We start from the raw sequence: 27,651 nt of genomic DNA, 5'->3' as shown, positions 1-27,651 counted from the left end.
TTGACTCTAGGAAACCATTTGGTTACCATACTATGAATGCTTAAGGTCATTGAGGATTGTAGCTGTGGCTGGAGTGAAGGACAGTGAACTATGGGCTAAAATAATTGAGGAAGTAGAGCCATGCACCCTGGTCATTGATATCTCTCCTATTCCTTTTCATTTCAGCCTCTAATTCTTTTTCATATTATTCCTAATTATTTCTTATGCAAATTCTCTAAGTTACTCAAAGGAATCTTGAATGGAGCCACATGCATTTTGTACCTTTAGAAAACACTTAATGATTTTCACTTTAGAGAGAAAAATGTAAACACACAGTAACACATTGGCATATAATGATTTCTTTGCTCTTCAAGTCGATGAAAGAGGATGTTGAATAATTACATTTTTAAGATGGAATTTTGAAAAATGTCTATTAAGTACCTGTTAAATAATACACCAAAAAGATCTTCCACCCCCTAAAGATGTTTTCAACACATTAAAAAAAAAGATGGTTGATATTGATTTCTTGGCACACGTGTCACCCACTGGGCCTGCAGTGCGTGGTAATGAATGCAGTCCATGTGTTTACCAGCTGAGAGGCTGTCAGCAGAAGCAGAAGTCTCATTGAACAGGGAGCCATAATGAGCAGTGGCAATTGTAAGTTAGGGAGAAAGTTATTTCAGATTCTTAGTGGGGGCCTGATGGGGACAATTTAAGAGTTTGAAAGAGCACATGAAAATGGACAGGCATCTTTGCAGAACTGATGTCACTTCCGTTTCCTCTCCTGCCCTGATTCTCTGTTTACTAGGGACTGTTTCCCCTCCACCCTCCCGTGTGCGCCATCTTTTCTGATCATCCTCCCCCAGGTGTACTGTAATCCCACACTGGGGCCTCAGCAGCATCTTTAGTGTAAATGAGCAGTCCTACAGAGCTGAGGCAGCCTCTGGCCCTGTCACTTAATTATACGTTGCACTGAGGAGGGGAATGAGCTGAAGAACTTGGTGTAGTTGTCTCGGACTTGCTCAAGCCGAAGACACCTCAGGCATGAAGAAGGCTTATCAGTGCCATTTCTTTAGTTTCCAAATACAGAGCAACCCATTCAGTATAAGAAGAAGCACGTCTCCAAGAAACTTTTAGGACATGCTAGGAAGTACATGTCTTAAACACATGCCAGTGTTTTTAGCTAATAAATAAAGTGAAAGAAATCCGTATTTCTTATAATAACATTAAACATTTTAATGGCATTTTAGGATCTGAAACAGATTTTAGATTCAGTGTGTAAATTACTGTGGTTTTTATTTTGATGACAATTCTTTCTTGAAAGTTATTTCCAAAGAAATTATGTAAGTGGAGTCCTCAAGAAAAGTTTGTAAATATCGTGCCTGAATGAGTTAGGGACTACATGCTCATTTTCTGTTAAAAGAAAAAAATTTGGTGACAACGTAAGTTTTGACATTAAAATATATATTTTTAAACAGTTGGAAGTCCTCTTAAAAATGATCCTATTGCACAGTTAAAATATGCTCACTTCTAAAGTAGTCTCTCTATGTTTTAAATAGAGGGAAGTAAAGGAACTATATTGGGGAGGCAGGTAGTGGGGGGCAAAGTAGGTGTCACCTTTCTCATACTTGTCTTTCAGATGGAACCCCAGTGAGCTGGTGGGTTGGAAGAACCAATGAAACACACACTTACTGGGGAGGTTCTCTGCCTGATGCTCAAAAATGTACTTGTGGATTAGAGGGGAACTGCATTGATTCTCAATATTACTGCAACTGTGATGCTGACCGGAATGAATGGTGATTTCCATATAATTTCCCTGTGCAAACTGTAATTTTTTTATTGCTTAAATGATGTACCTTAGGCAGACATTGGACACCACAGTATAATAAAGAGAAAAAATTAAAGTATTCCCTAGCAAGTTAAAAGTATAAGCTTTGATGTGTATGATATCATTAATCTGAAGCCTAAAATACTAGGTAGCTATTTTTGTTTACTTGTGAGTAACTAATCATGTCCATTTTCTTTTTCTAGTAAGACAAAATAGGAATTAATGTTTCCCATTCACTGAAAGTGAAATATCTGACTTCTTAAAGTTAAGTTAATCCAGTTAATAAGATGACCACCCCTTGGCTGACCCAGGGCTGTTTGCTGACCTTCCTAATTGCCAGTTTCGTTTTCTTAAATGGCCACACAGGGGAAACCAGACAAGGCATTGAGTCCATGAAAGAGGATATACAGAATACAAAGCTCTCCATGCAACTGGAGGTCTCAGAAGGCTGCATACCCAAAGAAAAGGTAGACAAGGACAAATCATCCAGTAGGCACTCTGGGTAGAAAAAAATAGCTCCCTGAAAACTCATGTCTACAGACTTGCCCTCACACAGATTTGGAGCCCAAATTTATATGACTTGGATGGTCCTCAAATTAAGTTAACATAGCCACAGGTTGGCAGCACCACTGGCTCATCATAGGATTACATGAGATTCTCACTGGAGGCCTGCCCTCCCCCTTCACACAGACCTCACAGGATTCCCACAGATAAAATGCCACCAAAAATAAGCTCACAATCCAGGGTTATACAACACCAGAGGACAGATGTGGGAGGCAGAAGAAACCACAAAGTGTAGATGAGATGCCTAAAAGTCTCAGATCATGGATACATTCAAAACATAGATAAAATAAATATGTGAGCTGCTTGAAAAATCAAAACTGGAATTGAAACATGAGAAAGTGATCAGATGCTATTAACAAAGATGATTGTGATTTGCAAAAGAATATTAGCCAATGATAATATTTACCCAATTTAAGATTTGTTGGATCAGATATTAGACACAAGTGATCAGAAAATTGGTGAAATGGAAAATATGTGTAAATAAATGACACAGAACAGAGAGAAGCAAAATGGGATCGAGAAAAGCGGTGACATGGAGGAGTCATGTGGAGAAGATTGAAAATGTGTCTGATTAAAGTTTCAGAAGAGAAGATTTGAGATAATGAAGAAGAGGAAATATTCAAATAGCAGAAAAATGTCCAGATTTGAGAAAACATTAGAATACCAAGCAGGATAAATAAAAGTAGATCCATATCTAGACACACCATGGTGAAATCAAAAACACCAAAGAGAATGTTAAAAGGAGCAGAGATGAAAGCAAGACTCTTAAAGGAAAGACAGCCAGCCAGCAGACACCCCTGAACAGCCCAGGACCCAGCCCACAGAGGGCGGGACACACCCCTCACAGGGTGGAAGTGAAATAACTGTCAAACTCCCAGTGTTTACCCAGCTGATATTTTAAAAAGTGGAATAAAATTAAAATCCAGACAAACAGACACTGAAGAAATTTACCACTAGCAGACTCCACAAGCGGAATTTTAAAGAATGGTTTTCAGAATGAAAGAAAGTGATCTTATAAGGAAGGTCTCAGAGGCAGGAGGAAATATTGAGGAAAAAAAATTGTAAACTCAGAGGTTAAAAACTAAAAGAAAATACTAGACACTGATAACATGTAACTGTATGTATGAATTTGAAACACGAGAAAACAGTCAGATCCTATTAACAGAGATGATTGTGGTTTACAAAAGAACTAAAAGAATGTTTAGAAATAAAAATATTATTGAAATTTAAAACTTGTTTTGTAAATATTTATTAGAATTAAATTGCTTAAAGTTTATGTCTTAAAATTTGTGTAACCTTTAAATAATAGAAACAAAGCATGTAATATTCAAATCAGTAGAGGGAAGAAAGAAAAAATGGGATTTTAAAAACTTAGTTAATACAAAAGAAGATAGAAAATGAGAATTTAAAAAAAGAGAAAGCAATAAGTACAAGATAAAAACTGTGTGAGTAATCATGCACAATAAATATGACAAAAATAACCATTTAAATCCAGATGTCATATTGAATTAAAAACAAATATGTCTTCTTTGTAAACCTGGGCATATTGAAAACAAAATGCCAAAAAAAAATTACCAGGCAAATATACGAAAAAGTAAGTAAAATTTTAAGGTTTAATGTGGACAAAGATCACTATTACTATAAGATATTGCTTAATTTCACTATAAAAAACAACAATGCTAATAAACTTGTATGTTTCTAATAAAAATGACTCAGAATGTATACAGAAAAAAATTGACGAAACTGAAAGAAGAAATTTACAAATCAACCATGGTAAGAAGAGGTTTAAATGTACATCTGTTTGTAATTGGTAATCAAATGAACAAAAATTAGTAAGATAGAATATTTTCAAATGAAATTAACAACTTGATTTGTTGGGAACATAAAATTGTAGAATACATAATTTTCTCAAGCACATGTAGTGCATTTTTGCAAACTGATTTTCTCAATATTCCATAAAGCAAAACTCAAAAAATTTTACAGTAGTTGTTATCCTATGAACAGTTTCTCTGATTACAATGCAATTAGGTGAGAAATGAATAATAGAAAGATTAAAAAATATACATGAGGCAATTCAAAACCACAATTGGAAAGACTGGAAACAAGGAAATAAAGATACATTACTCATAGAAAATATCGTTTTCAACAAAGAAAACCTAAGAGAATATACAGAAATATTATTGAAATTAATGAGAGTTTGGTAAGGCTACTGACTGAACCTTAGAATAACTGGATTCTTATCAAAAATGTGTTACTATAAGAAAATATAAAAACTACTAGCAGAAGGAACAAAAGGGTATAGTACCTTGGAATAAAGATAACAAAAATATGCAAGACTTTTGTAAAAAAGACATCATAAAACTTTATTATGAAAATACAAGAAGACCTAAATAAATGGAGACATCACACCACTGCCATGAATAGGAAAACTAAGCATCTCTCCTCCAAATAATTTTCTTGATTCCATTTAATTCCAAACAAATGCTAAACATTTGTTTATTTTGGGGGGTAGTGACAAACAGGTTCTAAAATTTATTTGGAAAAGAATGGTACATGAATAGCTAAGACAATTCTGAAAATGGAAACAATGTGGGGAGACCAGCCCTACCAGACATGAATAAGTCTTATGATGCCGCAGTAATTAATACAGTGTGAGTTTGCCGAAGGGATGAGCCAGTAGAACAGCTAACCCCAAAAAAGAGCCTGGGAGCTTTCAAAATGTGTAATTCTGGGTGATGAAAATTATGTTGTCGCCAGTCTCTCTTTCTCCCCAGCAATTATAAAACTTAAAGTTGACCTAGTATTTCTCCCCTGCAGCTTTCCCAACAACTCAAAGTAGTCAAAACTCCATTATACCTCAAAAAAAAGTCTACTGAAAAACAAACAAACAAACAAAAAAACTCAGAAGAATTTCTAGAGCATTAGAAACTAAAACCAAAAAAAGGTGGATTTGGAAGTTCTCTTACTGAATGTTTAAAACTGTGAGAAATTTTCATACCTAGATATTCATGCAATCTTTACAGATTTTGGAAACAATTGAGAAGCAAGAAGAAAACAGATGTAACTAAAAATTAGGCAGTTTTGAATGAGTCTGGTGAACATGGCATATAATATCTTACATAAAGCATGGACAGTGGGAATGACCTGTACAAATAAAGAATTTTTAAATAAGAAGAGTTTAAACTTTTCTCAGATTCAGGAAGGTACTTTGCAAACAACAAAAGGACAAAAAGACTTTATGATGCTATCTGCCTTAATGCACACTACATGCATTATGATTTTTTTAAAGTTTTTTTCAGGGCTGTGAATGCATTGTCAATGTTAAAAACAGAATTAAAATGTAGCTTTTTGCTATATAGAAAGTGTAGCTTTTAAAGGGTTCCTTAAGGGATTCCCTGGTGGCGCAGTGGTTGAGAGTCCGCCTGCCGATGCAGGGGATGTGGGTTCGTGCCCCGGTTCGGGAAGATCCCATATGCAGCGGAGCGGCTGGACCTGTGAGCCATGGCCGCTGAGTCTGCGCGTCCGGAGCCTGTGCTCCGCAACGGGAGAAGCCACAACAGTGAGAGGCCCGCGTACCACAAAAAAAAAAAAAAAAAAAAAAATGTTCCTTAAAATTCAAAGATCCTCAATGAAGAACTTATGCACTTACATTTTTCCTCTAAGATGTTCTACCAAAATAGCAATCACGGGAATTAAAATACTATTTGTAATGTTTACTGATATTAAATACCAGGAATTGATTTGGTGTGCTCTCCCTGTGTTTATAATAAAATAAGTTTCCAGACTGACCCGCTCCCGCATAATCCAGTGACATCTTCTAGCTTGTGAATACCATTCCCAACAAAGTCAGGTGTTATGTGCTTGGGATGAAGCCTGTGTACTTCTAACAGCAGGAGTTGCAGGGGCTTCACCAGATAAAGCCATGTTGTTTAATTCAGTCTGATTTTTTGACGCAATCTGATTTTTAAAAATTGTTTCTTAAATTTTAGGGTTTTATTTCGTATTTTTCATATCTTACCATATGCACTGCCAGTCACTTTGTTCAAATTTTTAAACAAAATAAAAATCTTAATAATTTTACATTTTCTAACTTAAAAGAATATTTCGATGTCTAGCAGAATTGGAATGATTAAGTTAGGAAGACTTTTTTTGCAGGAAAGCTGTCAGGTTGAACCATGTGAAACAGCTGATTTTCTGACCTGCAAAAGTGGCAGTTTCAAATGTTTCAACTTGTATATACAAGAGTGAGTGGTGGCTTTGTAATTATTTGGAATTAAAACTTACTAGGTTCTACACAGAACAATAAATTAGACAAACTAGTATTTGTTCATAAATCAGAGGTACGTATGTAATTGAAGTATACAATGAAAAATATGAACAGCTTACAAGGTATAGGAAAACCTTCCTACTTTGTCCAGAGAGGACGGTGGTTGTACAACCAACTTACCAGCCAGGTCCTCTGGCTCCTGTTCCAATCCTATTGCATTAAACCATAGATATTAATATGTCCCCAAATAGTCACTTATATGATGATATTATTGGTATTGTTATTATTTATAACATCCACTGGGGGGCATTGATGGTGGGTTTTATGTTTACATCCCCAACACACAGGGCCTGGCAAATAGAAGCATAATAAGTGTTTGTCGAATGAATGGATGGTGACAATCTTTGGCAAAGCACTTTCCCATGCATTAGCCCATTTATTAATTTTAAGAATATATTGTATCATATCTTCATCATGGTTTTGAATCAGTATTTTGTTTTGATTTTGTTTTTAAATTTATGACTTCAACAAATAAGGAAATGCCTCATAACCACAGTAGGAATTTCTGAAACTTTAGTAAAAAAAAAAAAAGTCCAAGTATTGAAAACCTAAGTCTTGTCAGTCAGGTGGTTTTGTTTTTTGTCTTTTTTTTTTTTTTTTTTTAATGAAGGAAGATTGCTGTTGCTTCTGTAAATTCTGCGTTTAAGTATTACACAGTGGCTGAATTGGAAAGAACAATGAGCTGCTAATTGCACTGAAATGTAATCTCATGCCTGTATCCATGACCACAATTTTGGACCTGCCTGCTTTCTTCTCTATGGTCACGTAGATGAACAAAGGTCTCTGGTCCTCAGAAGACCTCATTCAATATATTAGTATGTTTGTAAGTGTTCAGATGAGATGTTTGATTTCCCTACTGTTATGTACTTACAAATTTAGCTTAATACCCCTTGAACTGCAATCAAAGACTATTACTCTTCTGTACATTATTCAGAATAATGTTAAGGTGGTTGTATTTGTTTTCTAGGACCAGCAACACAGTAGTCCTTTCCCATAAGAAGCACTTGCCGGTCACTCAGGTTGTGATGAGAGACACAGGGCGACCACATTCTGAAGTGGCTTATACACTGGGGCCTCTTCTCTGCTCGGGGGACAGTAAGTAGTGGCAAGAGGAACTGTCTTCATCCCTGCTAATACATTTCAATCTTTTAAGAGAAATCGAACTGCCTGGGTTCATAAAAACACTGTCTGTACTGATAATCTGTACTTCATTAGGAATGTATTAACTTTATAAAATAAGTGTATATTGTTAATGTAATTGAGAAAAAACATATTACCTCTGGATTATGTAGAGGTATCTTTTATATGACATTTACATGAGACTGTGCTGCAAAGATTCATGGAATCATCTGAAATATATCACTTGTTCAGCAAACATCTAATATGTACCTACTAAGTATAAGGCACTTTGCTGAATGCTGACATGCCTGAAATTGGTAAGATAAGGAGAAAATGAGAGGACAGAACCCATCAAGTGTATCTAGTCATTAATGCCTTCTGACAATTCTGAATTTTTACACAGGAAGTCTCGATGCTCCTAACTCCACTTACCCCTCCAACTGCATCTTGTGTATCCTTCATGCCCCCAAAATAACTGAAATAAAATATATGAGTTCTATCTTTAATTTTCAAACTTCTACTCTCTCTTGAATATCAGTCCTTCTCCTCCATCTCGTCCATTGCTCCCCAGAAACTGCTTTTTCCTGTCACCAATGAGAACTCAACATTTCTAAATCCAATTCTTATTCCCTGATATCATCTGAGTTGACCTGTCAGCAACTTTGGATTCCTCCCATGATTCAAACTTCTTTAATTCACTTTCTTTACGTGGTGGCCAGCATACCACAAAATTTTCCTACCCTCCTCTCCCCAACCTTCCTTTACCTCGCCAGCAGGATAACGTTGGGGTTCCCCAGGGCTCTATGCTCCGCCCTCTCTCCTCTCTGCTCTCAATTAGTGATCTTCTCCCATCATCTCATGGCTTTAAATACGGCATGGGCATCAGTGACCTCCACGCCTATACCTATACCTAGTCTTCCTGAGCTCCCAGCTCCTGCATCCAGCTGGCTATTCCGTACTTCTTCATTCCAATTGGCATTTCAAACCCAACTTGTCAAAAAAATGAGAAAAGAAAAAGAAAGCATTTCCACACCAACCTTCCTCAAATCAATGCATAGCAACTCCATTCTTCCTGTTGCTTCTTAGACTGAAAACATTACAGTCACTCATAACTTCTCTTTTCTATCATAACCCACATCTAATTCATCAGCAAATCTTATTGGTTCTAACTGCAAAAATGGATCCAGAATTTATCTCCATTACCACCTGTACCTGGATTGTTGCTGTGGCCCCATAACTGGCCTACCTGCTACTGTCTCTGCCCACTTAGCTGATACTCCACACAAGAGCCAGAGGGAATAAAATCAGGTCACATCAGTCCTCTGCCCCAAACTCTCTTCTGGCACTCATCTCAGAGGAGAGGCCAAAGTACAATGTCCACCAAGGCCACAGTAGCCATGTTGCCCTCTGAGCCAGGCAGTACCACAGTGGGGCCTGTGGAACCACAACCCTCCCTGGGGCCCCATAGGAGGTGTTGCCATGTGAGGGAACCCTGGCATTTCTGAACCTTGCTATTGGAAAAAAAAGAGCGTCCTATTTCAGATAATAAAAATACTGAGATGCAGATAGTCAAAATGTAGAAAGCCTATGAACGTGCCTTGACTCGATGATAGTATAGTTATTTTTCTCACTCATAACATAAATATGCAAACCACAGTTCTCTTTCTGGATAAGGTGAAGCAAATACAACCCACCCCATCTCTCTCACTGAACTCACCCATAAAACCTGGACAGAATGCATGAAGCAGTTATCTCAGGACTCTGGAAAGCAAATAGCAGCAGGGAAGAGAAAGCAAAATTCACCATTTATTTTTTCCTCCAGTATCTCTCAGCCGCTGGGTCCCAGATGGAGAGAGTCCCAGAAGAAGTCCTCTAGTCCTGGTTGGAGGAGGGGACAGGGAGCTCCTAACTGTGAGAGAGCACAGTAGTCTCATTTCTCCCCTTCTCTCTGTTTTCTGAGGTTCCAGTTCCCAGGCAGCCCCATGGCAATAGTGGTAGAAGCTGCCTCAGAAACACACAAGAGCCAGAACTCCAAGGAAAGGCATCTTCTGCTCTGGACAGGGGAGCCCTGACTCTATGACAGTGGCAGACTCATGTTACTTTTGTTTTCTTTCTCTGTTCACCTATCACTAGGCAATGGACATATGTACAGGTGCAGGAGTGAATAGGAAAGCACAATAAATCAGGCTGAATAGAGCCCTAGTTTTCTGGTTGTATGATTGAAAAGGGAGCTGCAGGGAATTGGAAAGTATCTGGAAGAGCACAGAGAGGGAAGAGTTCAAGAGAGTGATGCCACAAGTTGTCTATGAAGTCCTGGGTTCACCTCAGAGCTACACATGCCTGGATCTGCTCCTAATTATAGACCAAAGTTGAGAACTGAAGAGGCTACCATCCAGGACTCAGACTGGCCACTGAGTGGTACAGAAGTGAGGCAGAGTTGAATAGTACTGCAAAAGCTTTGAAAACTGGACAGCCATAGGAACCATGGACCATGCACAGAGGACAGGTTGGAATGTGTGGCCAGATCCTAACCAGGACAGCTGCCTGCAAAATAAGAAAAATATCAACATGCACTTTGAATTTAAGCAAAGCCCAGAGTTTGTTAACATAATATTTTAAAGATCTAGGAATAGTCCAAAATTACTTCGCATACAAAGAACCAGAAAAATCCACGTTTGCATAAGCAAAGGTAATCAACAGATACCAATGACACAGAGGTTAGAATTATCTGATAAAGACACTAAAACAGCTATTACACAAAAACTCTAACAACTCTAACAATGCTTTTGAAACAAATAGAAAAAGAAAAAGTTTCAGCAAAGAAATAGGATATATAGAGGAGAGCTAAATGGAAACTTTAGAAATAAGAAGTACGGTAATGGAAATGAAAGATGCACTGGATGGGTTAAATAGCAGATTTGAGATGAAACAGTCAATGACACTGAGGATAGATAAATAGAAAGTATTCAATCTGAACAAGAGAAAGAAAAAAGGTTGAAAAAAAAAATGAACAGGGCCTCAGGGACCTGTGGATTAATAATAAAAGATATAACATTCATGTAATTGAATTTCCAGAAGAAGAGAGGAAAGAGTGCTGGTGCTGAAAAATATTTGAAAAACTAATGGCTGAAAACTTTAAGTTTGGCAAAAGAGAGACTTGAGAAGTTGAATGAACCTGAAACAGTATAAACTCAAAGAAATTCACATCTAGACATATCATAAACAAACTGATGTGAAAACTAAAGACAATGAGAAACTTTTTGAAATCAGCTAGAGAGAATAATGATGCATTGCCTATAGTGAAACACCAATTCAAATGACAGTAAGTTTCTCATCAGAAATATAGAGGTCAGAAGGAAGTGGCAAAACATTTCTCAAGTGCCGAAAGTAAAGAATTGTCAGTCCAGAATTCTATGTTAAGCAAAAATATACTTCAGGAATGAAGGTAAAATTTTTTAAAATTTCAAATGAAAGAAAGCTGAAAGCGTTCATCACCTGAAGCCATCCTTTAAAAGAATTTCTAAAGGAAGTTTTTTTAGACAGAAAGGAAATGATATCAGAAGGAAATTTTGAACTTTGGGAATTAAAAAAATCAACATTAGAAATGGTAAATAACTGGGTAAATTTATAGATTATTCTCCTATTGAGTTATTTTAAATATATCTGAGGGTTGAAAGCAAAAAATACATTATTTCACAGGGTCACAGGGTATTAATTTTGTGTGGATATAATACACATGGCAACAACAACATAAACACGAGTAGGTAACAGGACAAAATTGTTGTCAAAGTTTTTACAAATCACTTGAAGTGGTTAAAACATAGATTCTAAGCATACTAAGAAAGGTAAGTATATATATTGTAATCCTTAAAGGAACCAATTAAGAAACTGCTATACAAATAGAATACTGAAAAATGTTTAAATAACCCAAAAGGAGACAGAAAAAGGAAAACAGAAGAATAAAAAAAATAGAACAAATAGGAAAAAATAATAAAATGATAGAACTAACATATCAACATTTGTATTTAATGTAAGTGGTCTAAGTAAACCAATTAAAAGACAAATCGTTGTGACTCAACTATAGGCTGTCTATAAGAAATTCAATTCAAATATAATGACATAATAAAAGAATATGATGGAGAAAGATATACTACACAAACATGAATTTAAAGAAATCTGGAGTTTTTACTAAAATTTTTGCTTGCAAGCAAAGAAAATTAATACATATAAAAAAGGACCAAGAAGACTGAAGAATCTTAAATGTGTATGCTAATAACTGAGCTTCAAAATACATAAAGCAAAAACTGACAGGGTGGAAAGGCAAAATAGAGAAATTCATAATTATCATTAAAAAGTCCAATACTGCTCTCTCATTAGCTTATGGAACTAATAGAGGGAAAATCAGCAAGGATATAGAAGACCTGAATGTCATCAGAAAACAAATGAATCTAATTGACATTTATAGAATACTCTACCAACAGTAGAATACACATTCTTTGCAAATGCACACGAATCTTTAACCCAGATACAGCATATTTAGTGTCATAAAACAAACTTTAACCAATATTAAACAATTTAAATCTTACAAAATGCAAGATTTGACATAATTGAATTAAATTAGAAATAAATAAAAAAGATGGTGAGAAAGTCTCAAAACACTTAGAAATTAAACACCAAACTGTCAAATAATACCTGAGTCAAGGAAAGGTCTCAATAGATACGATAAAATGTATTGAACTGAATGAAAATTAAAGTACAATGTATCAAAATTGGTAGTATGCAGTTATAGCAGTGCTTAGAGGGATATTGAGAGCAATAAATGCTTATATTATGAAAGAAAAAAGATCTCAATTCAATAATGTAAGACTTCACCAAAAAAAAACCAAACTAGAAATAGAAGAGAAAAATAAACCTAAAGCAAGCAGAAAGAAGGAAATAATAAAGAATAGAAATCAATTAAATTAAAATCAGAGTATATAAAAACAAAAAAAAAGATTCTTTTAAAATATTAATAAAATTGGTAAAACTCTAAGAAAACTATCCAAAGAAAAGAGAAGATAAAAATTATCAATATGAGAAATGAGAGTTGGGATAATACTACAGACCCCACAGACATCAACAGTATAATAAAACTATACTACAAACAACTCTACACGTATTAATTCTACAACATAGATGAAGTGGACCAATTCCTTAAAAACCGCTAACAGCCAAAACTTTCTTAAGATAAACCAGACAACTGGGATAGACCTAATAGTATTAATGGAATTGAATTTGTAGTTAAAAACCTTCTGAAAAAGAAATCCAGACCAAGATTGTTTCACTGATGATTCTACCAAAGAAATAATACCATATCTACACAACCTCTTTCAGAAAATAAAAGAGGAAATTCTTTCCAACATTTTAAGGAGAGCATTGCTTTGATATCCAAACTAGACGAAGAAGTGCAAAAAAATGATAACTACTGATAATGTTATTACCAACACAGATGCGAAAATCCTCAACAAAACATTAACAAATAATCCAGGAATATTTTTAAAAATGCACCACCACCAACTGCAGTTTATCCCATGATGCAAGACTGATTCAGTATTTGGAAGATGATCAGTTTGATCTACCACGTTAACAGTCTAAGGAAGAAAAATCACTCCAGGTGCTTTTTCTATATCAATTAATATGAACATTATAATTAATATGAACATAATAATTAATATGAACATAATAATATGAACAATATAATATAACATTATATATAATTGAATTATTATGGTAACAAATTCAACATGATAATTTACATCACAATAGCATTTATAATAAAATTCTTAGCAAACTAGGTATAAAAGGAAAATTCTTAAACTTAATAGGACAGTATCTGTACAAAACAGCTAGCATCATAATAATTGGTGAAAAACTGAATGCTTTCCCCCTAAGGATGGGAACAAGATAAGGATATCCAATCTCACCACATCTATTCAACAACTTTGATATATGGGAAGTCCTAGCCACGGCAATAATGTAAGAAAGAAAATAAGTGCATACAGGCTGGAAAGCAAAAAAGAAAACTCTATTCACACGTATATACATACGATTGCCTACGTAGAAAATCTCAAGGAATGTCCCCCCACCCCGGCAAAAACAAAAACAAAAACCCTACTAGGTCTTAGTAAGTGAGCTCAACAAGATCACAGGATACAAGGTCAACAGGAGACAAATCAGTCATATATGCTAGCAATGTATAAATGGAAACCGAAATTTACAAGACAAAGTCATTTTCAATAGCTAGAAAGAATATAATACTTAGGTATACATTTAACAAAAACATGTATAAGATCTGTAACTCATCAAAAAGTGACTAAACACTGAAGAAAGGAATCAAAGAATCTAACTAAAGGGAGAGATGTACTGTGTTCATGGATTGGAAGACTCAATATAGGAAAGATGTCAGTTCTCCCCAAGTTAAAAACACACTTCACCAAAGAGGATATAAGAATGGCAAATAAGCACATGAAAAGATGTTCAACATCATTACCTATTAGGGAAGGCAAATTAAAACCACAACGAGATACTACTACACACCAATTTGCATTGCTAAAATAAAAGAAATATATACTCACAATATTAAATGCTGGTGAAGATATGAAACAACTGTGTCTCTTATACATTGTTAATGGGAATCAAAAATGGTACAGCCACTCTGGAAAACTGTTTAGCAGTATCTTATAAAGTTAAACATACTTACCATATGACCCAGGGATTATACCCCTGGGAATTTACCCTACAAAAATGAAAACATATGTCCACACAAAAACCTTTACACGAATGTTTATAGCAGTTCTATGTGTAATTGACCAAATCTGGAAAGACCCCTAGTGTTCTTGAATGTGGACAAATAAACTGTGGCAGATCCATATGATGGAATATTACAGAGCAGTAGAAAGGGATAGATATTGACATGCAACAGCTCGAATGAATCTCAAAGGCTTTATGTTGAGTGAAAGAAGCCGATCTCAAAGGGTTGCATGCTGCATGACTTTATTTATATGCTATTTGGAAAAGGCAAAACTATAGGGACAGAGACTAGTTCATGATTGCCAGGGCTTAAGGGTGGTTGGAGGTTGTGACTATAAGGAAATAGCAAGAGGGAGGTTTTTGGGGTGATGGAACTGTCTTTTATTCTGATTTTAATGATGGCTATGCAAATCCACAAATGTATTAAAAGTTATATAACTGTATGTCCCTAAAAAGTCAATTTTACTTGATGATAATTCAAAAAATAATATTGTTTTTAAAAAAACATGGGTCATTTCCAAAGTGATTGTCCCTCCACTCAGTTGCAACCATGTCCAGGTTCTTAATCCTCAAAAGAATCACTGTTTGGACATTCATGTCATGGCTACATGTTCAGAAGAACCACAGAATGAAGGCTTTTAAAGATAAATAATGCAATGAATGGTAAAAATCCTAGAAATATAAAAAGTAATTGTTGTTTGTTTTGTTTCATTGTTATTTTCACTGTCTTTTTTTTTCTTCTTGTAAACAGATTCATTTTGGAATTCAGCTTCCTTCAATACTGAGACTTCATACCTTCATTTCCCTACATTGCGAGGAGAGCTTAGCGCTGATGTGTCTTTCTTTTTTAAGACCACAGCTTTTTCGGGGGTGTTTGTAGAGAACCTGGGAATCACAGACTTCATCAGGCTAGAGCTGCGAGGTGAGTTGCCCACCCTGGGCAAAGCCATGGGGTACTCAGTTATTAACAATAACCTCGTTAGTAACGTAATTTCTGATGTATTGCCATGCTTCCTTTGTCGGTTGTATTTCTTGATTAAATGCTAAAATTCTATGATTTTAAATAATTATTTTTAATAGAAAGTAAAACAGTGATTCACGAAACATACAACAGTCTATACAATTCCTTGTTGTCTTAATTCTATGTGCAATCAGGATATTAAACCAAACTGGTCAAATAACTGCTGACTAAATCACAAAATTATGTGATTTAATTGACTAGCCATACTGTTTATGTATGTAGACAAAGCTTAATTTCTTACTTTGTGAATTTCACATAGTGCTTTTAAAACTATATTAAGATTTAAACCACCTTTAAATAAACTCACTTATACCTATGAAGTCAGATAAAATGTTAGTTGTGTTTTTATAGGTAAATATCTCTATTGCTTAGGGCTTAGCAAGATGAATAGTAAACTCTAAGAAGAAGTATGTTAAAGTCAGCTTTGCTTTTTGCTTTTGCTTTTGCTTTTTTTTTTTTTTTTACCAGCTCAGACTGACATTTGTCTGCATCAATATCATGGTCTTCTTTCATAAGGAGCATGTTATGGTGCTTTTTTCATGTCTACTCAAGACCAAATTTTCTCCCCTGTGAATGAACTTGACCAGCTCTCCTATCTTTATTTCCAGCCCCTGCAGAAGTGACCTTTTCCTTTGATGTGGGGAATGGGCCTTGTGAGGTCACGGTGCAGTCCCCCACTCCCTTTAACGACAATAGGTGGCACCATGTGAGGGCAGAACGGAACGTTAAAGAAGCATCCCTTCAAGTGGATCAGCTCCCTAGGGAGACCCAAACTGCCCCGGCTGATGGGCACGCCCGCTTGCAGCTCAACAGCCAGCTCTTCGTGGGTGAGTGCTGCTAGCGGCTTGTAACTGAGCTGTGCTGTGAATGCAGAGGTGGACGGAGAGAAAATCACAGCTACAGCAGTAGTGATAATAGTAATTGCCACAGTGACTACTATCGGCCCTGGTGGGAGGCAGAGATATTGAATAGAATCCTCTGAACTGAGAAGGAACTTTGGGACTGAAAATCGAAGCAGGCAACTCCATAAAGTGCAATTATGAAGTTTATTGTGGGTAACTTACATCCAGGGGACGATGAGCCAGAGACGTTCACAGCTGCACTTCGTGCCACGGAAAATGCTCCTGGGGGATTTAAAGGAGCCAAAACTAAAAATAGAATCTGACTACCAAGTGAGAAGCACCCATGGTCAGGAATCGGGATTTTTTCCTCCCCAAGGGGGTCTCATGACCATCTGCATCAGCAAAAGGCACTCTTCCAGTTTTCATATTAGATGAAGGCAAGGGTAAAGGTTGATAAGGAACTTATCTGGCTGGGATGCATTCCGTGTGAGTAAGCTAAAGCTCAGTCCCCCAGAAAGAGGAGGGGGTGGGACTGCGGGCTTAAGATGGAGCTGAGAAAAGGGAGTCAGTGTGGTTCAGCCACACAGACACTATGTACCAAGAGCTCATTTAATATAAATATCTCTGCTATAGATTATTGTACCCAATTTGCAGATGAGATCATGGAGGCTCAGAGACATCAAGGGACTTAACCATAGAAACCCAACTGGAAGGAAAATCCAAACTCGTGTTGGACTGATTCCCAAGCTTGCACGCAATATCATAGACGATTTATGTCTGTTTCAATTACTTCTTATCCATACTATTTATAAAACAAATAGCAATTTTTATCCATTTCTCTCACTTCACTTCTCAGTATAGTTAGAAAACTAGCCCCGTAATTGGGACAAAATCCTCCAGTCCCCTCAAAAACAGGCCATAGGAGCCCAGGGAGGCTGAGGCAGCCTCGTGTGACTGGGCACAGCAGGACTTTCCCCAGCCCAGCACCTGGTTCCTCTCGGTCCTGCACCCCCTCTGCTGCTCTCTTGTTGCAAATGCCTTGTTTAGACCCAGAGCTGGCTCATTATTCTGCTGTCCATTCTTTAAAGATTAAAGCTCTGGGTAGTGGGAGTCTTCCCTCTAACTTACATGCTTATTCTTTATTATTGTTTGTTTTTCCCAAAGGGAGAAACAACTTTTGCTACATTGCTTTTTAGATAACTCTATTCTAATTTGGAAACTAAGCAGATTAACGAAATAGCTCTCACTTGGTCTTTTCTCACATATTTTAAAGTAAATAAGGACACAGTCCAAAGAAAAATTGATATAAATCACAAATTAGCACACAGTCTGCTTTGCCAGGTGTTACCTACTGCTGTGTCCAGGAACTAATGCTATTCAGTGAATTTAAGTGTGTGTGTATGTGTGTGTATGTATACAGCCCATGGCACCATAAAACAGCTTCAAGCACAGTTAGTTCTTACTGAGTTGAGGCTTCATTTTAAATTATCAAACTGCAAATCAAGTTAAATAATTCTATTTTCTGATTTATAGTCCTGAGGATTAATTAGCGGAATTTCTAGGAACAAAGTTTGGATGGAAATCTACCTAGAACTAGTGTTTCCACTATGGTAATGTTTCTAAAGCCTGAGGAGTTAGTTGAAAATTCAGATTTGGGGTACCTTCCCCAGGCCCACTGAATCAGAATCTTTTGGAATAAATCCAAAATCTGTTTTTAGCAAACACTCCAAGTGACTCCTGTGCTCCCATATTTATTATGCTCACATGAGAAATGATAGAAATATAGGGGGATATATATTATTTGGTTAATGTTATACCACCTGACCTCAGAGCCGCCAGGATGGAGTATGAAAGGTCTGAGGTGCTAAATTTTGGTTTTACCCCTTCTGCCTTCTTTTTCTTTGTTCTTGCCTCAGTTCCTTTTCACAGCTTTATTAGTGAGAGCTCTTCTAAGTAAGAATTAGTATTTTATATATGTGTAATAGATATGCTATATAAATATATATACAAATTTGTAATATATATTATATTAAATACATACACAAATTTATATATTACAAATTTATAATATATATTACATCGCAAAGATTTTTCAACTATGTAACCTTTATTATGCATGTCATTGTTTGTAAATTTAAACTTTAAAAAGGATCGATGGTGTTTATTTTGTTCTTTAAGAAAGGAACAATGTAGGGGCTTCCCTGGTGGCACAGTGGTTGAGAGTCCGCCTGCCGATGCAGGGAACATGGGTTCGTGCCCCGGTCCGGGAAGATCCCACATGCCGCGGAGCGGCCGCTGAGCCTGCGCGTCCGGAGCCTGCGCATCCGGAGTCTGTGCTCCGCAATGGGAGAGGCCACAACAGTGAGAGGCCTGCGTACCGCAAAAAAAAAAGAAAGAAAGGAATGATGTAAAAAAATGTCTTTCTAAATATAACTTGAAGAAGTATTTTTAGAACAAATATTTACCAAGTTCAACTTAAAAAATATTTTCATTAATGGTCTGTTCAGTGCCATTTGATGATTCTTAACTTTTGACCACAGCCTACGTTTTCAGAATTATATTTGTTCATAAAACCTTGGCCTCAGTTCAAAGTGAAGATGAAATCCTGAAGAAGACACCCAGGAACGTGTTTGCATTTGCAGTGTTTCCCTTGTAGGTGGAACAGCAAGCAGACAGAGAGGCTTCCTGGGATGCATTCGGTCTCTAAGGTTGAATGGGCTGGCCCTGGATCTGGAAGAAAGAGCCACAATGACGCCAGGAGTGGAGCCAGGGTGTCCAGGACACTGTAGCAGCTATGGACACCTGTGTCGCAATGGAGGGAGGTGTAGAGAAAAACGCAGAGGGATCGAATGTGACTGCACCTTCTCTGCGTATGATGGGCCATTCTGCGAGAATGGTGAGTGTGACCGAGGAGCATCTTACAGGGAAAGGATGGAACATTTGAACTCTATGAAGACGTTTCTGGCATTTGACACTGTAAAGAAAAGATCAGGCAGTTCTCTGTAATTAGCTGAAGTAGAATTGTTTCTGTCCCAAATGCCTCCATTTCACTTGGCAGGAGGTATGATTCTATTCTTTTGAAGGCCGTTGACTGCTTCTCTTAGATCTGATGTCACCCGCTCTGGATTTCTCAGAGGGTCATCAGTGCAACACTTTGAGGAGAGCAATAACCTTTTAACTGTATGTTTACACTGGACATTTAATTTTCTGTAATCCTAAGATGAAGCCTTTTGGAGGTAATAATAAAATATTGTTACTCAGTTTTGGGTTATGGGAATATGGAGAGATTATCTTTTTATTTATACTTTATTGTTTTTCATCTTAAATTTTTAAATTAAAAAGCAGCAAAGCATACCATCATTATTTTCTCTTTTGAGATATTTAAGGATTAGAGATATTCTTTAAATATACAGAAATATCCATAAAACAAGACACGTGCACTTACATATTGCTAATATAACCAAAAAGGCATGTCATTCCAGAAATTTCTGCCTATTTTGGAGCTGGCTCCTCAGTGATTTACGACTTTCAACATTACAATGACACCTTCAGTAAGAACTCCAGCTCCTTTGTGGCTTTATTTCATGAGGATCTGACATTGACAGGAGAAATGGCCACACTGAGCTTCCGGACCACAGGGATGCCCAGCTTACTACTCTATGTGAGCTCCTTCTATGAGGAATACCTTTCAGTTATCCTCGCCCCGAATGGTGAGTATCTTCACCATACGAACAAGAAGACTGACTTAGGAGAAATCAGGACCATAAGGAGGGGGCCCTTTCAATGCTAAACTACAAACAAGAAAACACAAGTGCATCCCTGTGACACCCATGTTATTAGGGTTGGTTTGTTTTCATTATAACCCCAAATGTTTCTCACTAGCCTTACCATTTCAGTGATTAAATTAAGATGGCTTTCTTCTATAAATATCTGATCATTTCATGTATCTGATGTTCAACTGTGCTTCTTGTTATTGGTAGGGAGTCTTTCCTTCTGCATGTGAATAAATTAGTGTCACAGTTCATTTTGAAAGAAGATATTTTATGCATGGAAAATATTTCCTCCTTCTTGGAAGGGAAGTAAAGTGCATTAAACCATATAGAAAGCCAATTTCCATGAGCATCAGATAAATATGATTGCTCTTTACCCATCAGTGTTTGGGAAGTCAGTTATGCCCTATCTGCATACAAAGAAAAGTGGGAAGACAGTTACCTAACCCATGGTCACCAGTAAGAGAACAGAACCAAGACGTTCCAAGTTAGAGAGCAAAATCAAGCTTTAACCTTTTCTCATGGAGAATAAAGGGGAGAAACTTAACTTCTGGAAAAGATTTCTATGATCACTGACTGATAAGATATATTACAGGTGGTAATAGAGTTACCAGGTAGAGGGGGCATCTATGAAGGAGAGCAGTGTGTGGATTGGAAGATTTGGATATTGTAGCAAATCACTCACTTCTCTCTTTTTGCTGCTTCTTGATTATGGCAGAAACCTTAGAAAACATTTCTGGTTGTGCAAAAAAAAAAAAGAAAAAAAAATATATATGTGTGTGTGTGTGTGTGTGTGAATGTCGGTGATACATTAAAATGCATTAACATAAGTCACATTAAAAGAAGTTATGCTTATAGAAACTGAATGTTAATATAACGTTGCTTAGGTTTTACCATTTGATAATATGAACACCACATGAATAATTAACTTCAAGCCTAGCTTGGCATTTTCATATGCTTAACTTAGACTTTTTCCTCTGGTTAAGGAAAATGGAAGAACTTGGAAAAAGACCATTTGTCTTGACTTCTAAGACTGTGTAATTGAATTCTGAATTTGGCCCCAGAACATCACATAAATGATTACTAGTCCAGGAAAGGTGACTATTGTGCACTCAAGTAAATGCTCCATAGATTCAAGTTATATATATTTTTTAAATGTGCCTTAGAACCTGCATTGGCGGTTTTTATAAAATTATATTTCAGTTAAAAATGTCATTTTTCTCTTCTTTAGGAAGTTTGCAAATCAGGTATAAGCTAAACAGACACCGAGAACCTGATGTTTTTAACTTTGGTTTTAAAAACCTGGCTGATGGACAGCTTCACCAGGTGAAGATTAACAGAGAAGCAGCAGTGGTCTTTGTCGAGGTAAGGTTGTAAATTCAACAACAGCAACAGTAATCAAAATTGTGATGCTCAGAATATATGACCTAAAGCAAAAATTTGATAATAAATCCTAGTAAAAGAAATGCACATCTGACACTCTTCTTCCATAAGTCTTGCTAGGTCAATGTGTTTTGTTTTGTTTTGCAATGTCTGTTTGTTTAGCAAGAGACTGTCAAAATTATTATTAATATTTGACCACTTAAAATACAAAGCTGTCCTCATTGGTTTTACTTTATTTGGTTGGGAAATATTGCATAGTTTATCATAGTGACTATGGAGATATTTCAGTGGGAACCTATTCCCACTGGGTTACAAAAGAACAAATACTACAGAAATTTAAACACAAGGGAAAAAGCAAGATCTTGCTTAAAGTGGGAATACATTTTGAAAAACATTGGAGTCTTTAAGTCACACATTGTCACTGGATTTTGAAGAATAATCTTTTATATTGAATCTGTATGAATAATACATTTTTCTGCTCATGTTACAAATTTCCTCTAAATAAGTAAAAACTTTGAGGTTCAAAGTAGCTCTTGCATTTCTTTGTGGATTGTACCAATTATAGATACTTAAATCATAAAGACAAATGTAGGGGAACGGGATAGGCAATGAGGTGGAGTTGAATTTGAGGTGTTACAAGAATTGTTTATAATAAACTTTTCTCCTTTAACCTTTGTGATAGCAGGAACATATGACTTATTTTTTTTTATCATTTTTCTTGGTCTTCCTTTGATTCCCATCCTCTTATCATCAAAATTGCTTGACATTTTGATGTTTATATCATGTGGAACATTTAATAGGTTAACCAGAATGCAAGGAGACAAGTCATCCTGTCTTCAGGGACAGAATTCAATGCTGTCAAATCCCTCACGTTGGGGACAATTTTAGGTAAGTGGAAGAAAGAGAGCCCCCTCCCCCCACCGCCCAGTGACTGGGATTGGAAGTGTTAGTTTGCAAACACGGGAAGCATTCATCATGCTGAAAGAAGCTCCTTGATATATGCATGATTTCCCAGTGAGTGGCAGTCAAGGTAGAAGCTTGTACTCTTGTCTGAGTGTGCATATAATCACAAGTAAGTGCTGCTTGCGAGTTGAACAAGGGCATTCCTTGAAAAATGCCTCCACACTTACCCTCTCACTTGGCAATCAAGCATAATGAAACTTTGCATTTTTCTAACGATTCAGGAAAGACAAAATCAAAGCAGATATAAGTTCACAAATTCTGTAGTAATCAGGGGTCAAATGCAGAAATCATTTTAATGATAAATCTAGATTTATGTTTAAGAAGGAAGAGAAAAGGCTGCTTATTTTCTCTTAGCAAACAAGCTTTGGGCTGTGGTCTGGGCCCTGCCTTGCCTGGGAGCTGAGGTGAAATGTGTTCATTGCTCCCAGCTACTCTTGGAAAATCACAGCCTAAATATCCTACAGACATCCTTTATGGCTGCCAGTTATGCTCCATAAAAATGCCGAAGTAAAAGCATACTTTACTCTTTAGACATCAAACTCTTGATGCCTTTTTTCTCCCCTTGTCACCAAGAATTACATTGCAATAAAAACAGATATTGAAAGTTATTTCTTTTATTTTTGATTATATATAAACTGTATGTTTTATTGCTATTTAAATGATATCTAGGGGAAATCCTCTTGTGGCATGTTTATTATTCCTCCTCTGGTACTTGATACTCATATGGCTATATTTCGTCCTAAGTAATCGATGGAAACTTATTAGGTGTTCAGCCATTTATACATTGATTCTTTTGGTCATTTCTTCTACCCCACAGATATATGTTACATCACCAACTTGAGAATGTTAGAAAAGGCACATGAATGGATGTTCAAAATATGTCGAGAATCATAGTAACTATTAAAGCGATCACGTCTTTCAAACAGATGATAGGCAATGAAATGATGACTTCTTATTTTTCAGACAGAGGAAATGTTATGAATGCTAGTGCTCTCCAAGGGTGCTCTTGTAAATGGTAATAACAAAAGTGTAGGGTTTCCCTGGTGGCACAGTAGTTGAGAGTCCGCCTGCCGATGCAGGGGACACGGGTTTGTGCCCCTGTCCGGGAAGATCCCACATGCCGCGGAGCGGCTGGGCCCGTGAGCCATGGCCGCTGAGCCCGCGCGTCTGGAGCCTGTGCTCCGCAATGGGAGAGGCCACAACAGTGGGAGACCCGCGTACAGCAAAAAGTGTAACATTTAGACGCTGCAGCCTAACTGTTAAAACAGCCCAACTGTTAAAAAGGCAGATTAATCCAGTGCTCCTTCACTGGTAAGAATATAGTTTTAGCATGGTATAGTGAATAACAACTTCAGGCTGAAGCGGTGGTGGTCCTGCATTGTAATCATGCCTTAAAGGTAGATGAAGAATCTGGCCTTGATGATATATTGACAGAGTGGTAGCTTGTGCTGAAGGTCCTTTCCTGTGGTTCATTGTTCTAGTCGCACTCCCCACATGTGAGATAGTAATGGTGCAGTTACCACAGAAATAAAAATGAGAACATTTGTTTCCCACTGAGTGCTGGGAGATGTTTATACCTATCACAACCCATTGTAGAGGTGAGTATTCCAGTCTCCAATGTGTGGTTTTGATGTTTCTCAGGCATTTCTGACATCCCTGTTTTCATGATATTAGTAGATTTTTTTATTCTATTTAAAATAGTGGCATAATTTTAAAAGAATTGGAAAAACAAGCAAACCCCCAAAAAACAAAAACAAATTGAAAAAACAATTCAAAGGAATACTGCTCCTTCAACTTTTGTCCATGAGAATAACAGTATATGTTTAAATAGAGATTATGAAATTCCTAAAAGTTCAAAGACCACGTTGAGCTTTAGAGAACAGTGAGATAGAACCCTATCTTTGGCTGTCAGCCCAACAGTTATAATTGTTTTTAATATCCAAATGGAGAAGAATTTGCTCCCTTTTTTATCTGATATTGAGCTCTACTCTCTGGCCCGACGGATCCTTGGTCTGAGCAGTGAGTAATTGATCACCCAAGGGGTGTGCAAGCCACAGAGCTGAATTTTTGTCGAGTGGGTGCAAGCTGTGTGTAGAATGATGGTTCTGTCTGCCCCCAGATCTGATCCCTCCTCCACTACCAGATAGAAGTCCGTGCTTACTCTTTCCCAGCCTGGAGGACAGATATGGTCAATAAACAAAACAAACACAGACCACACACAACTTCATGCCCTCAGTGACTCCAGCATCTGATAGGAGAGATGAGGCATATTCAGAAATGTCTGTGACCCAAAGTATGAATAGAAAGTTGCTATCAGTAAGTGTGAAATTGACAGAGGAATATTTTTAAGGACAATGCGGCTTCAAATGTATGATCTATAAAGATATAGGCAATAGATTACAAAAATCGGCTTAATCATTGAACTGCATTATATGAGGGGATTGTTTTAATAAAAAAGTAGAATAATAAATTTTGTTATATAAATTTTTATTTTCCTATAAGTTAATATATAGAGGACAGTAGCATGGAACTGAAGGTGTTAATGTTTTTATTCAAGGGTGATATATTCAAAAACATCTCTCTCAGGCCACAGAAATTAAAGTTGAAACTCAGCAATGAAGTTTATAGCCTGAAGCAATTGAATCTAATAAAATTGTAAATATCCATTTCATCTGTACCTAGAGGTATATATCTTGATCAAAGGCTAATTAAATGTTTCATGTTTTAGATAACTTTATTTTAGGATGGCTTCTGTTCTGCTGCCACTCTCAAATCAGTTACTGAGTACAAGAGGACTACAGTTTTGTGTTCAGATTTGGCGAGTATAAGCAGAACTGCCTTTCACTAACTTACAGTAAAGTAGACCAACAGATTGGCTAATAAGGAGCTACTAATTTCCCAAATAAAATAGTCCCAAACTATGACAAGTTATCCAGTACTTATTTCTTGTTAGCTATTTTGACTCACTGACTTATCCATTCATTCAGAAATGTTTGGTGGTCCCTAATATGCACTTATATTTCATTGGACATTTCGAATGCCTCATAGCAAAATATACTACCGTACCTGCCCTCAAAGCACTTGTGGTATAATACGAGATACAAACAATAAAACAGTGTTCTAATGATTAACTAATCATTAGTCATTATTATTATTTAGTCATTATTTAGTCATTATTATATTATTATTTAGTCATTATTATATTATTATTTAGTCATTATTATAACTAGTCATTATTATTATTTACCTTAGTGTGCTATGGAAGAATGGTTCCACATCATCTTCTAATTAACATGCTCTTGTTCTTTCCATTCTTCAATGATCTTATTAGTGATGACCAATCAGGTTAAGTTTTCCCAATTACTATAAAATAGTTTTAGTATAATCCTACTTTAATGTAAATCTTTAGATTTCTAGTGTTCTGTGTAGTTTTAACTCTGATAGGATTTATACTCCCAAAGTATGAGAGCTTTAAAATACCAAGTAAGGGGCCCTAGCATTTTTGCTAAATTTTGTTTCTCTAAAGACTTTTGTATATTTGGTATTCTATTCATTTCATTTTTTGTGCATTTAAAAAAAAACAACAAAAATAACAAACCCAAAATATCAAAGCAAAACAAAAATCTGCTTTTGAAGTGTGCAGACTAAAGATATGTCTTCCTATCTCTTCCTGGGGGAGAGTACAATTCACATCAATATAGTCATGTGAGTAAACCTTAGTAGGCCAGTTATCTGTGGGGTAAAGAAAATCCACTGAAGAATTGTATGTTGAAAAGGAGCTCCATAAATCATTCATGGAAATTACCTACTGAGATTTGAATAGAGAGACTAGAGTTTAGATATTAAAAACTCCATTGACTTATATGACATATATTAGTCTTTCCTATGCTCTGCTTAAGAGTTTATCTCATTTAGAAGAAATTCACATAGAAAGACACAAAGAGTTTATAAAATTTCAGGAATATGAATGTAAATGAAAAAATCCTCAACAAAATATTAGCAAATCTAATGCAGTAACATATAAAAATTATTATATGCCGTGACCAAGTAAGATTTATCCCAAGAATTTAAGGTTGGCTCAACAGATAAAAATCAATGTAATGTACCATATTAATAGACTAAAGGACAAAAAACACATGATCACCTCAATAGACACAGAAAAAACATTTGAAAAAATTCAGCATGCTTTCATAATGAAAACACTGAACAAACTAGGAATGAAAGGAACTTCCTCACATGGAAAGGGCATCTGCAAAAACCCTACAGCTATTATCACACTTAATGGTGAAATAATGGAAGTCTTCCCCTAAGATCAGTAATGAGATGAGGATGTCCACTCTTACCACTATTGTTCAAGACTGTAGTGAAGATTTGAAGGAGGGCTGTTAGGCAAGGAAAAGAGTAAAAAGTATCCAGATAAAACAGGAAGAAGTACAATTATCTCTGTTGGTCAAGGACATGATCTAGTAGGGAATCCATGAAAAAAGCTATTAGAGTTAATAAACAGTTTTGGAAAAGATACAAGACCAACACAAAAATTTACTATATTTCTATATACTAGCAATGAACAATACAAGAATAAAATGAAGAATGAAATAATAGAATAAATATTCTATTTACAATAGTATCAAAAATAATCAAATGTTTTGGAATAACTGTAACAAAAGAAGTGCAAGACATGTACACCGAAAACAACAAAACATTGTTGGAAGGAATTATGTAAGACTTACATAAATGGAAAGGTATCTGTGTTCATGGATTGAAAGACTCAACATTGCTAAGATGGCAGTGATCCCCAAGTTTGTCTACAGATTCAACACAATTTCTATCAACATCCAAATGGCCTTTTTTTTTGCAAAAATTGACAAGTTGAACCCAAAATTCATATGGAAATGCAAGACAATCTTGAAAAGAAGAATAAAGTTTGAGGTCTCACCCTTCATGATTTCAAAAATTAGTACAAAGTTACAGTAGTAAAGACTGTGTGGTATTGGCAAAAGATAGACATATTGGTCAGTGGGCTAGATTGAGAGTCAAGAAGTAAAACTATATATTCATGGTCAGTT

The 27,651-nt window shown here is 36.2% G+C and overlaps 1 protein-coding gene across 1 annotated transcript in view; it reads left to right on the top strand.

The window, feature by feature from the left end:
- The window catches only part of LOC101332834 (contactin-associated protein-like 3), a 141,467-nt gene that overhangs the window by 100,637 nt on the left and 13,179 nt on the right, over positions 1–27,651 (top strand). Inside the window, exons 12-19 of the mRNA XM_033859253.1 lie at positions 1,619–1,775; positions 7,666–7,793; positions 15,358–15,528; positions 16,236–16,454; positions 19,126–19,365; positions 19,952–20,179; positions 21,471–21,604; positions 22,423–22,510. Of these exons, the coding sequence (XP_033715144.1) occupies positions 1,619–1,775; positions 7,666–7,793; positions 15,358–15,528; positions 16,236–16,454; positions 19,126–19,365; positions 19,952–20,179; positions 21,471–21,604; positions 22,423–22,510 (1,365 nt within the window). The remainder of the gene's footprint in view (positions 1–1,618; positions 1,776–7,665; positions 7,794–15,357; positions 15,529–16,235; positions 16,455–19,125; positions 19,366–19,951; positions 20,180–21,470; positions 21,605–22,422; positions 22,511–27,651) is intronic.

Source organism: Tursiops truncatus, chromosome 6 (assembly GCF_011762595.2).
Source record: "Tursiops truncatus isolate mTurTru1 chromosome 6, mTurTru1.mat.Y, whole genome shotgun sequence".
Lineage (NCBI taxonomy): Eukaryota > Metazoa > Chordata > Mammalia > Artiodactyla > Delphinidae > Tursiops > Tursiops truncatus.
This window is presented reverse-complemented; position numbering and strand designations above follow the sequence as displayed.